The sequence below is a fragment of the Periplaneta americana genome, chromosome 1, assembly GCF_040183065.1.
Source record: "Periplaneta americana isolate PAMFEO1 chromosome 1, P.americana_PAMFEO1_priV1, whole genome shotgun sequence".
Taxonomy (NCBI): Eukaryota; Metazoa; Arthropoda; class Insecta; order Blattodea; family Blattidae; genus Periplaneta; species Periplaneta americana.
Window position 1 is genome coordinate 154,944,671 of NC_091117.1, and position 13,658 is coordinate 154,958,328.

Below are 13,658 nucleotides of genomic sequence, written 5' to 3' on the forward strand. Positions count from 1 at the left end.
TTAAACTAAATATTATAGTCCAGACACATGATCTGACATTAATTCGTCAATTTAAGCACAGAAAATTAATCATAAACAAAAGCAAAAAATATATTTTGAATTCAATATTTTCTAACGTTAATAGAAAAAAAAAAAGGAGTTGAGACAAGTTTGGGGGGGGCCTATGCTTGGGGCTACTCATTGCAAAACATACGATTTCATAATCTTCCACAGATCACTCATATTCTCACAAATGGAACAGCTTTGTCACACCTATTCAAAGTGAGAAATTCACAGGGTTGGAGGGTACTGAGGCAAGATGTAGCAAGGTGACCTCTCTTTCCGATTATAAGTGACTAGTTTTAGATTGTCTCTGATTTGTTACTATTTAGAAAACGCGAAAATTACACAATGGAAAAAATCCAAAATAGTCCATTAATAATGGGGGTAGGGGGAGCGAAAATTACGTGAGTAAATTTCAATCCTCATTCTCAGTAGTTAGGTGGCTGCCAAGTTTGCCATTAATGCTGGACTGGCAGATTCATACCTGCTCAAGGAAAATTAACTTATTTACAGCAGCATGTGAAAGTATCCTGTTCGTCTACTGTGTTAGCTTTTGGTAGCACATCTCCTCCAGACTAGCCGGTCTGGGTTCGATTTCCGGCAGGTCAGAGATTTTCGTGTAAAATTTTTATCTCTGGACTAGGAGAGGTAGCGGTGCACAACTTCTATGCCTGAGTTAAATCCCAAATCTCTCCACAGAGCATATGAAGAGAAGGCATATGTTACTGTGAATAGTGATTAGTCCGTTGAATGGGGACATTAAGCCTGGTGGCCCCTTGGTGCTATTCAACAGGAGTAGGCTATGTGCCAGCACTGAGTTTCCCATTTTCCCTTCCTTATCTTCATCATCAACCTCATCCATTCTCTACACTAAACTTACAAAGACACTCACTGTAATATACAACGTAACTATCCATAGATACACATCATGCACAGCACAGCCCATCGTAGTGGTGTGCAAGTTGAAAATGGATCACAGTTCTGTCATCTATCCACAATATGCAGAACCCAAATCACGTAAGTAGGCATTGGATACATACATACAGTATCCTGTCCCTAAATGAGAAGGCTGCAGGAACGACCTTTTCTTGCTCATGTCAAAATTCAACTCTTGTAATCATTCTATCACCAGGGTAATGAATTCTAATTTAAGATCTAAATGACCATATCAGGAGGCGTTAGCAGCCTATCAACTTTTAATTCAATGCAATTTTCTTATGAATAATGAAATCTAAAATGCAAATTTCAATAAATTTTCACGAAACAAAATACCTTTCATCGAAAATTATCAAGTAGGAATCAAGTTATTTATATGTACTGTATGGAATTTGTGAACATCTAACAATTTGCATAACTGCACTGACCCCAGAAATATTACAGTTCGTTTGAGAATTCTCATTCCAAACTGAGAAATTATTTCACTACAAATTTACAAAAATTGATACAGACACAGGCATCTAATATATTACCAGTACAATATTTATTAAAATATATTTTATTGTGGTTAGACTGGAGTTAGCAATGTTAAGGTTAGGTTACAGAGTAATGTTTGGAGCTCATAAGCTATGAAGAAAATTCTATTAACATGGAAATATAAATTACGATATGTGAAAACAAATAAACATGTCCACAGTTCGGTTACACTATGCAAGTTTAGTTTTCAGAATATTAAAACACAGTCAAACCTAACAAAATATTAAATTAAGACGAGAAGTATTGACCTCCATTTTGTATATATTTCTAGCTTTTAAGAAATGTCCAATGAAGTTATTCTCTGTATAGTAATTTCAGAAAAATTCAGCTACAGAACAGCTAATCCAGTAAAGACTCTTAAGTTTTAGTACAGTATTTTCTGGCTATTTATATTAACTCGAATGCTGACGTATACAAAATAAAATTCACCCAGTAATTTTGAAGAAAGGAAAAGAAATTGTGCAGTTTTATAAATCTCGAATTTTAATAGCATTAAGTTTCTTCTTATTTTGTATATTAATATAGCAAAAATATGTATAGGAAGACTTGAAGTAAATAAGGATCTTAGTGCCATTTTCAAACTTTCTACGAAATTGAGTTACAATCAGGGCTTTAAAAATTTTACAATCGAACTACAGAAGCGCAATTAAAAGATCGGATTTTTTTTTAATCAAGTAAAAATTTTCACTTGCCACAGGTGAGCAGATGAGTGCCCTTACCAAACCCTGGCCACAATATACGTTGAAGTCACTAGCACAACACATCATACCATCTATGAATACCTAGTAAAACAATAAAAAAATCTGGAATTTGATCCTTATGTTACAGGACTAGATACAGAATTGTTATTACTGTAAAAAACACAATTTTCATAAATATGACACTGAGATTCTTATTCTCTTCAAGTCTTCATTATGTATTAGACAAATATTTAAAATAAAGCAATGTAAAATAAAAACAAAGCAACACAATAGTTATCTTAGCCTCTCTTTAACATATATGCACTACATGGATTTTCAATTTAATCTTCTGTGAGCCATCTGCAATTCAAATCGTTTGTTCAGCCTTACTCCACGAATTGCTATACGAGCATCTTCTCGTGCACCAGTTCTGAAAATGCAAAATTCATTATCAAAAACTTCTTAAGGGAAAGCAACTATTGTACAATAAACTACTGGAGCACATGTAAGTACAATGAAACAAGTACTGTAGTCTAGAAAAGGACATTCCACTCCTGCTTCTCTAAAGTACTGTACCTTTACAAGATTTCATCCAAAACAACTTCCTGAAAAACACTTACTGCACATTGAAAATAACCAGAATGATCGATCACTCACTCCAAGAAAACTCTATAAACAAGTGATTTTGGTATGCAGCAAAAATTCAGGTTGTCAATAAAATTGTTTATGATTATGTTCATAATATAATGGTGCATGTAATTACTTACTTATGGCTTTTGCTGCCCTCACATAAGCCTGCCATCAGTCCCTATCCTGAGCAAAATTAATCCAGCCTCTACCATTATATCCCACCTCCCTCAAATCCATTTTAATATTATCCTTCCTTCTATGTCTCGGCCTACCCAAAGGTCTTTTTCCCTCCACCCTCTCAACTAACACACTATATGCATTTCTGGATTCGCCCTTGCTGTGGTCATTCCAGAGAATCAGTCCCATTCCGATCTTATTTTGGAGTTTCGTAACAAGCTGTTTTTTTACAGTGAGGGTTGTTAGCCCTTTGCCCAACTCCCAAGCTGGAGGACCACCCCTTCCCAGCTGTCTGCGACTGCTTATTCAATATATTTGCAGCTATCCTCCATATCTGGAGGCCGTCTCCTCTATTCGCAACCTGAGCATGTGCCATGCCGTGGTGATAGGAACCCACAATACATGGATGGTGCATGTAATACATAAAAGAAAAAGTGCTATGCATGATTCATCAATATTCTACACTTAGAATTGTATCACTCATTGTGAGAAAAATCAAAAGAAATATACAAACGTGGAAGAGGCATACATAATTTCACAAATACAGTAGAACCTATATTATCTGTGGTAACGAAAGGGGTGAACGGAACAGTTAATCGAAAAAATCGGATAATCCGTACCACAAAAGGTTTATAAATTAAGTGTATCAGTACTTACAGTTTTGTAATTTCCTCCGTGGTCTTGTGTTTAACATGCTAGGTAATGGATCATAAGTTCACTAATTTAAGTCTGGTTGTCAGTGACGGGTTTTAAGGACCAAGAAAACTCTTTGTGATGGTAATGGTATAGGTTTCGTGTTGTAGATTTATACACTTTGTCTTTGTTATTTTATTAAATCGCACATAGCTGTAATGCCAATATCATACTCTGATGCGAGATAAGCCAGTTTCTCCTTTCCCAAACTGTTCAATTATTATTTGCACTTTTTTATTTCGATACTTAGCACGTTTTCTTTTCACACCTATGGAAGATATGCATAGAAGTTATACAGTACAACCACTCGAATAGTAAGGACAATGACTGAATGATGTGCGGGTTTGCAGAATTGTGTGGACGTTCTTGGGGTCATTTCTATAGCAAGTAGTAATTATGTTTTACGAATTGCAGAAACACCCCCCAAAGTGACTGTTTTTCTTGCCGGTAGAGGCAGCATTCGCATACTGTGTAATGTAAAGGATAGTAATAAAATTATAACCCTTTTATAAAAAATACACAGCTTACTAACATAATGTACAGTGCTTCATATTTTTTTTCTGCAGCATAAAAAAAGCACGAAAGTCGGATAATCCGTTGATCAGTTAATAGGGTGACAGATAATCGGGGTTCTACTGTATTTTGACTGAAAGCAAATGTTTGTAAAAGAAAGACTTAACTTACCGTGTCTTTTGAAGTGGCAATTTATTTTTTACAATTTCTTTGAAGTCTTTTTTCTGGGTCTGAGTGTGAGTAAATACAGGAGATCTCAAAATTTTCCTCACAGTTGTAGTTCCTGGAGTTTTCCTATTTACTTGATTTCCAAGAATTACATTTCTCTCTGGAATTAAACAACATTTTTTTTTAAATCTTGAATATTAAGTACAATACTTAGCACAAGAAAAAAGCATAACACTTGGATTTTTCTGAGAAAACAGATGTAATGTACGAATATGGAACTGAACACGCAATATATCTTCATAATCTTTTAACACATTACACATCTGTTCAGTGAAAATATAATTTTAGCCAAAAGACACAGTTAACAATAAATGAATGGAAGATGTGAATTACGTCCTTTATATGCTGGGGCAATTAACTTCCTACACAGCCACTTTGACAAACCCCGACTGCTAATTAAACTCAACCATTTGAATATAATTCTAGACACTCAGTAACTAGTGTTGTCACCATTTTAACGAATAAAAGCTTGTATCCTATAATTAGAGCAATAATGTCATTTTGTTGACATATGTCTCATTCTTCCAGAAGAGCTGCCCACATCTCGGCCAAAGTGTGAAAAACCCATCAACAGACTTGATGTCCGAGCATTCTTCATACATGCTCGGTGGAATTGAGGTCAAGACTTCATGCTGACCAGCACAAAGTGACGATTCCCATCTCCTCTAGGAAATGAAACACACCTCAAGCAGTGTGAGGTCAGCCACTGTCATGCATTAAAACAAAGTTATTATCAACCTAAGGAGCAAAAGAAATGATATGTTGAAGAACCTACTCAACGTATCGACGTGCATTTAGTGTCCCATTTTCAAATACCACCAGCTCAGTACGGGTATGAGAGCTGAAGCCCCTATATACCATGATGGAACCTCCTCAACAGGCTATTTCAATTTTGCCTGTTTCCTTCTTTCTATTACCATGCAACAACCTTCATTAAACCAAAGTTTCTTTCTCCTAGTTTCATAATAGCCCATACTCTGCTCAGCTGCAATTTTGATATTTCTCTGATATTCTCCTACACACTATTAATATCTAATTCCTCAACTTTGTCAGAACTTCCTAAAGTGGTAAACCTATTTGAAATTTCGACCTGATAATGTTACTTAGTTTCCTCATCTTTAAATAGGGAACGTAACCGCAAATTGGTATCATGACATCTGTGAGACAGCATGTCGATTTTACTATGCACTTACTCAAGATCAAACACAGTGAGGGGCGGGCTACTTTCACAGCACAGAACCAATACTCCAACTGGAAGGTACAGAAATGGAGGAAGTAAAATAACTCTTGTAGGGGGAGGGATAGCAGTGGACAAATTTGGAGCTGTCTCACAGACGTCATGATACCAGTTAAGGGTTAACAATGTAAATTGGCTTTGTAGGAAATGAATTCAATGTCAAAACAATTTTTTCATAGTAAGTTGAATCTTTGTTAAAATTAAAATTGTTGAGTTAAAATTATGCACTTTCACTAAATAATGATGTAATAAGTGTTACTAAAAAGATTATGAAAACAAATGAGGGTAAATTGTAATCATAAAAATAAATTGATATAGAAATAGAAGAAGTGGATACTTTCCTATACCTGGGAAGTGTGGTTACAAAAACAGGTGGAGCGGAAGATGTGAAAAGACTTATTCGGATAGCAAATGGAGCATTTGTACAGCTATATCCCATATGGCGGAATAATATCTCATTGAAGACAAAGCTCAGACTGTTTAACACAAATGTAAAATCAGTCCTCCTCTATGGTTGTTGTTGTTGTCTAGTGCCTTGCATCTGGCAATGAAGCCATTAGCAGTCGTGCTTTCCAATACTTTTGAACTGTAGTTTCTTCTGATCTTAATGCTTCACAGGTCTTCAAGTGATCTTCATTCATTTCTGCTGGATCGTTACACAGGACACATATTGGTGAAGCTGAGATACCAATTCCGTAGAGATGACTTGCTAGACAGTCATGATTTGTCAATAGTCTGAAGGCTGCAACTGGTGTAAGGGGTAGTGATGCGTCTCCTATAGCCTCTCCTACCCAATTCCCAACCTCAACCTGCCCGTGGTACACCCTGCTTTTAACAGATGAGGATCTGGGGACCGAGTCACAGCGGTATAACTGTTTCATCTAAAATGGAGGAAATGCCATTTACATATGTGCTGGCCTATCACAGCACAACAGCGTCCCTCAGCAGCACATGAGGGAAAGGTCGGTGGATCTAAATAACATCTATTTAGTCCTCCCGGCTAGGTCCGAAGGACCCGTTGATCAACGACAGGTGCGGTCCCCCTTGCATAATGGGGGTTTAAGTCGGGTGATGTAACTGCCACATTGTAAAAAACTGGTGCCTGTTAAGAAAACAGTTACACGAAAGCCACAACATACATGAATTAGTCCTCTATGGTTGTGAAACATGGAAAATTACGGATATAATAAATACCGTATTGGTCCGAATATAAGCCGCACTTTTTATTCAAATTTCAAACTCGAAAAGTTGGGGTGCGGCTTATTTGCGCGGCCGGTAAATTCAAACTTGAAATGTGGCGCATGTTGCTACCGGTAATTTTATCATTTTGAAATGGAGCAACAATGCCACCTGCTCGTGTTTGAAATTGTCAGCAGTCGTATGGTATATGACGCAACAATGTACCAGTCTTCATATTACAGTGATCGTACTCTTTTGTATGAGAGGACAGATTAAAATAGTTTGTACGTAGCTACGGGTTCAGCCATGAGCGGAAACGTAGAAAGAAAAGCTTCAACAAGCTTGGGAATTCGGCGCAGTTATGACACTAGTTTCAAACTTGCGGTTATTCGTCATGCTAGGAGTATGTCTAATAGAGAAGCAGGCAAAAAGTTTAGTGTGGATGAGTCTAATATGCGGCGCTGGATTGCCTCAGAGGATAAACTGAAAAATGCCAATACAACCAGAAAATCTTTCAGAGGACCTAAGGCTGGGAAATACCCTGAACTAGAACATAGGGTCCTTTCCTTTGTACAAGACAAAAGGAAAGAAGGGATGCCTATCACTCGACAAGTAATCCAGGTAAAATCGTTGGAAATAGCGAAGACCCTAAACATTCCACAGACAGAATTCCATGGGAGTATAGGTTGGTGCCGCAGGTTTATGCGTAGAAGTGGCCTTGTTCTCCGACGAAACACTTCATTAGCACAGAGACTGCCAGAGGATTTTACTGAGAAACTCATCAACTTCCAGAGGCACGTCATTGAATTGCGTCAGCGCCACTGTTACCCATTACACCAGATCGGCAATGCCGACGAGACGCCCGTATTTTGGGACATGCCGAGCAATATGACAGTTGACAATAAAGGGGCGAAAAGCATATCATTGAGAACATCTGGAAATGAAAAACAAAGAATCACTGTGATGCTGCGGTTACGGCAGATGGAGGAAAACTGCCTCCGTACGTTATTCTGAAGCGTAAAACTATGTCCAAGGAGAATTTACCTAAGGGATTAGTGATTCGTTGCCAAGAGAAAGGATGGATGACAACTGAACTAATGGTGGACTGGCTAGCTACGGTTTGGAATCGCAGACCAGGTGCGCTGCTCTGTAAGAGGGCTATGTTAGTATTGGATGCCTTTAAAGGTCACCTCACACCCGAAGTAAAGAAGAAAATTACTGCATTGAAGACAGACCTAGTCGTCATACCTGGAGGTATGACATTAAAATTGCAGGTGCTTGATGTCGTCGTGAACAAGCCTTTTAAAGACCATCTCCGAAAACAGTATTCGGATTGGCTTCTAGAAGGGGGTCATGCATTCACTCCATCTGGGAAGATCAAGAAGCCATCTGTCAGCCTTATGTGTGAGTGGATTCTCTCTTCATGGCACACGATATCACCAGATTCTATCATCAAAGGCTTCAAGAAATGCTGCGTGTCTAATGCTCTGGATGGCAGTGAGGACGACGTACTTTGGGCGGAGAGTGATGAACAAAGTGACAGTGATGAAACAAATACCGGTACAGGTAGTAGTGAAGTCAGCAGTGACATTGGAGAAGACGGTGATTAGTTGTACCGGTATTTTTGGTGATTTACCCACGTAATACCGTAATTGAAGAAAAAGTGTTTAAATAGTGTAAACAGTTTTGTAACTGGATAATGTGACAGGTAAATTTCACTGCACTCAATTTTCCTTTTTTTCTCATTCTGCACTCAATTTTTCTTTTTTTTTCTCTCTCTTTTCCCCCTAAAATTAAGGGTGCGGCTTATACTCGGGTGCGGCTTACACTCGGGCCAATACGGTAAAAAGACGCAGACGTTCTTCAACAGATGTCTGAGACCTATTCTAAATATAAGATGACCGGAAATAATAGCAAATGAAGAACTGTGGAGAAGAACTAACCAATCACAAATATGTTACCAAATAAAACAAAGAAAATGGAATTGGATAGGCCACACGCTGAGAAAACCAGATGGAGCTATTGAGAAGACTGCAATTGACTGGAATCCACAAGGAGTAAGGAAGAGAGGACGGCCTAGAAAAACATGGAAACTATCAATAGAGGAGGAAGTAGAAAGATGTGGGAAAAGCTGGAAAGAGGTGAAATGGATGGCTGGTGACAGGGTATGCTGGAGGAACTTTACTGCTGCCCTATGTTCCACCTAGGAACAACAGGATATAAGTCAAGTCAAAAAGATTATGGAGATATATATATATTGCACGTACAATATCATTTTTGTGCATTAGATCTACATTTAAAAAAAAATCCTAGTCATGCGCTTTTTTTTGCTTGGCTTAGTATTAAGATCATGACTTCAGAATACAGACCTCGGACAGGATTCCTTGGTGGCATTTGTTTGACTGCAGAGGGCTGAGCAGTAAAAACCATTACTGGAACACCACCTGCCACAGTCTGGAAATCAGAAATATTTCATATCACTCATACTCAATATTTATTAATTATTAAAAAACGAAGAAGATTATTTCAAGTTTGGGGGGGGGGGAGACTGAATTTTTAGAAAATATTTCAATATTCATATATCTCACCTTTGTCATTTTTGGAGAGAATAATGTCTTTGCTCTCTCTAGCTTCCTATTATGGGAATCAACAACAGATTCCATTTTTTCAAATTCCTTTTTGTGTATGGCTGTGAAGTCTGGTATTTTCTTAGTATATTTAGGCACAGGTATTCTAGTAGCTTTTGCTGGTGTTCCTGTTGAAGGAAATTAAAGTCAGCAAAATTTAAGGAAACACTGCAATAATCTGACAAAAGACAATATACGAGTAATACCTTTTCTTGGAGGGTGAGGAAAGTCAGGAGATTTAATTGATTTTACAGTTGAAGTGACCGATGGAGAAGAAAGTTTCTTTCTTTCGGGATTTTCTTCTTTTTGAACTTCCATTGCAATGACAGCTTTATCTTCACCAGGTAATTCGAATGTTTCGTTCATAGTTTTGTTGTGTGAAATTCCATTTTCTTTGTTATCATTGTCATCTGAAAGATATATCATGTTTACATGTTTTAATATATGAGAACCAGAAAATTATTCAAAGACCACATAACAAAATGTCTTGCAATTAAAACCCATACACAGTAAGTACACTTATAAGTAAAATACGTTCTTTTAATGAAAATTTAATATTAATTATAATTATCTAATTACCTTCAGACGTTGATGTCCCTTCTTCTGTGCCATGTATAATGATCTTAGCATTTTCCTCTTTGACAACGAAAGAATATTTATGTGTAAGGCTTTGTTTTTCAGAAGTGACTTCTGGTGAAGAAGCATCTGTAGTAGCATCATCTTTTATTTCAAATGTCTCATTAAAATTGGATTTTGGGCTGGCCTCTCCTCTGACTACAAAACATGAAATGTATACAATTGTGGCCAATAAGCGATTCAATAACGAAACAAAAGCACTTATAAATTCAAGTTTCAAGGATTTGATCATTACAATAATGCCAAAACACTTTATGGGGCATAACAACAGAAACTCCAAAAATAGGCTCTATGATTTGTATAACGAGCTTGCCTGAAATGTACTACAACTGTGAAAAAGTTATCTACTGTTTGATATCACAAACCTGGTGAAGAAAAGACACTGAAGAAATTGTGTTTAAACTCCTGAAACTGATTCAAGTTTTAAATATGTTTAACTAACTCCTTTCTTTTAACATTATATTTATTAAATTCTAACATTCAAAGGTCGCTCACCATTTGACACATCATGTATTTCTTCATCCTGTGTTACAGTGCCTTCAGCAATTGAAAATGATTTATCTTTCCTCACATCTTCGTCTCGTACTTCCAATCTGGGATCTTTATTTTCAACTGTTCCATCTGCAATAAGTGAAATGATCTTACATAAATGGTGCAATGAAAATTACACTCTCATTTTTCAGTTGGTTACTTTACGACGCTTTATCAACTGCTTTGGTTATCTAGCATCTGTGTGAGATGAAGGTGATAACTAGGGCCAGGAAGTTAATGCATTTGCATATATTTTTCCACTAGACTGTAGTTAATTTCTGATTAATTATCTTCACGAATCATCAACATTTAAGCTTATGAAACCAAATTTTATGTTGCATATATAATCTCAAGGAAAAAAATGGAACTCTCTACATCATAATCCACAGTTAATTCCCGATTTGCCACGCAAATTGTCTGTAGCTGCATTTAGATTGACAACAGGCCATGACTGTTTGGCCAAACACCTGCATAAAATTGGAATATATCAGTCCCTTAACTGTCCATTGTGCAACTCAAACCAAGAAATGGATTCGGAACATCTCAAAATCTATGCTTCAGTGACTAACCATGACAATATCTTTGAAAAATATTGGAGTGCAAGAGGTCAAATGACTATATTGTCGAACGCCTGGCAATAGAAAACAACATGTTGCATACATTTGCATATATTGGCTCTTTTTTTTTCTTTTACAAATGCGTAATATTTATAATTCCTTACCTTATTTCACTAAGGACAGTTGTCACAATTATGAGGAAGGGAAGGGAAGACAAAAACGAAATGAAATTGATTGTGGACTAACGCCTTATGAACACGAAGGAAACTTAATCATAAAGGCAGTTGTTCATGTTATCTAGGCGGTTGTCCATGAAAATATTATTGTCATTTCTGAAGTTGGAAGCCCACGTTCGCCCTTAGTGCTGCAACAATGACACTGACTTCCAACCATGTACAAACAGATTCTCGTGAACTATTGGTAGTTGGACTACCCGCTTTTGTGATCTGATAAAGCAGCCTTTTCTTATTAAGAATACGAAAATAGTAAAAATGGACACCCCCCTTAGTGAAATAAGGCATGGATATTATTGTGGCATATTTTCGCGTTTAAGTCATTAAAGCAGATTTTATGTTGCATAAAAATGCAGTTTGGATTTTAAAATGAAAGCATCATTATAGCTCTCAACATAAACTTTCTCCTGAAGCTAAAAAGAAGCAAAGGCAGATCAAAAAAGATCTAAAAAAATTTAAGAAGTGTCAAGAACAAACAAACGATATATTCCACAAAGAATTCACCATAAGAGAACTAGATTCTGCAATCCATGAGTTAAAAGATAAAAAATCTCCTGGACCTGATAAAATACATGCAGAATTTTTTAAACATCTTGGACAAAATGGAAGAAATGCACTACTGAAATTATTTAACCTATCATGGACTTCTACTGTACCTACAGAGTGGAAAAAAGCAATAATTATCCCTATTCTAAAAAAAGGCAAGTCAGGTGATGATATAAATAATTACAGACCAATTTCTTTAACAAGTGTCATTGCAAAAACAGCAGAACGTATGATTTCAGCGAGGTTAAATTGGTTCTTAGAAAGTAATAAGATACTAACAGCAGCACAAACAGGATTCAGACAACACCTATCTACAAAAGAAAATACAATTCAGCTCTCCCAAGATGTCAAAGAATCTTTCAACAAAAATCAAGATACGCTATCAGTTTTCATTGATTTTGAAAAAGCATACGATTCAGTATGGAGGTATAAACTACTTGAAAAACTCACAAAAATAGGCATTCAAAACAACATGCTAAACTGGATCACTCACTTCCTTTCCCAGCGTTTCTGTGCTGCAAAATACAATGACAGTACTTCCAAATTCCGACAAACAAAAATGGGCCTCCCATAAGGTGCAGTACTGAGTACAACCTTGTTTAACATCTACATCAACGATCTCCCCCCAGCTGTTTCAAGCCCAGAAATAAAGACAGCTCTTTTTGCAGACGACATGGTCATGTGGACATCTTCCCCACAAATAGTCAAATCCACAACTTCAATGGAAAAGGCTCTGATCCTATTAGAAAAGTGGACTGACAACAATTTGATGGCCATAAATACTGATAAAACAACGTTTCAAATATTTAGCTTGAAGAAAAAAATCCCAAAACTAAATCTACAGTTCAAGAAAACCAAGCTGAGACAAACATATGAAACGAAATATTTAGGGACAATTTTTTATTCAAAATTATCTTGGAAAAATCATATTGAAGCAGTAGTAAACAAATCAACAAAAAGACTTCCAATTTTAAAGAGATTAGCTGGAGCCAAGTGGGGTAGTAATCGGCAGACTTTGAACATCATGTACAAAACATTCATCAAGCCAATACTTCTCTACAATGCGGAGGTATTAATTACAGCAAATAATTTCAACCTGAATCGACTAGAAGTATGCCAAAATCAGGCCCTGCGATTAATAACTGGTGCAGCAAAATCAACCCCAAACCCCAATCACGGCAATGCAAGCCCTAACCCAGAACCCTCCAATATATCTCACTCTAGAGGAGCAGGCACTAACACACCATGAAAAAATGCTACGGTTAACAACAACAAAATGGGAAAAAAGACTGTTACAACCAACCAAGTTGAAAACACAAACAAGTTTCCTGTCCAAAGTCACGGAAATAACAGAATTGAATCTCCCTAAATCTAAAGAAAACATTTTAAGCAGAGAAAACCCTCTAACCTTCACACCAATTAACATTCAACTAGATTTAGAAGAACCAGTTACAAAATCTGAAACTTCCAAACCTGTACTAAAAGCGCTGGCATTAGAAGCTGTGAACAATAGATACCCACCAGAAGAATGGTTACATATCTACACAGATGAGTCTACTATCGATAACAACTCAGGATCAGGAATTACGTGTGCGTTATTCTCATTTTATCAACCAGCAGGACATCATACAACAAATTTTGATGCGGAAATAATGGCTATTCATATCTCACTCCAA

General features: G+C 36.8%; 1 protein-coding gene across 5 annotated transcripts in view; it reads right to left on the reverse strand.

Annotated features, from left to right (window-relative positions):
• The window catches only part of Mink (Mitotic spindle and nuclear protein), a 25,064-nt gene continuing 11,406 nt past the window's right edge, over positions 1-13,658 (reverse strand). For all 5 annotated transcript variants that reach the window (XM_069830011.1, XM_069830020.1, XM_069830016.1 and 2 more), the window contains 7 exons: positions 10,611-10,736; positions 10,059-10,253; positions 9,686-9,889; positions 9,441-9,607; positions 9,222-9,306; positions 4,380-4,536; positions 1-2,625 (listed from right to left, as the gene is read on the reverse strand). In XM_069830011.1, coding sequence (XP_069686112.1) covers positions 2,532-2,625; positions 4,380-4,536; positions 9,222-9,306; positions 9,441-9,607; positions 9,686-9,889; positions 10,059-10,253; positions 10,611-10,736 — 1,028 coding nt within the window. In that variant the 3' untranslated portion in view covers positions 1-2,531. The remainder of the gene's footprint in view (positions 2,626-4,379; positions 4,537-9,221; positions 9,307-9,440; positions 9,608-9,685; positions 9,890-10,058; positions 10,254-10,610; positions 10,737-13,658) is intronic.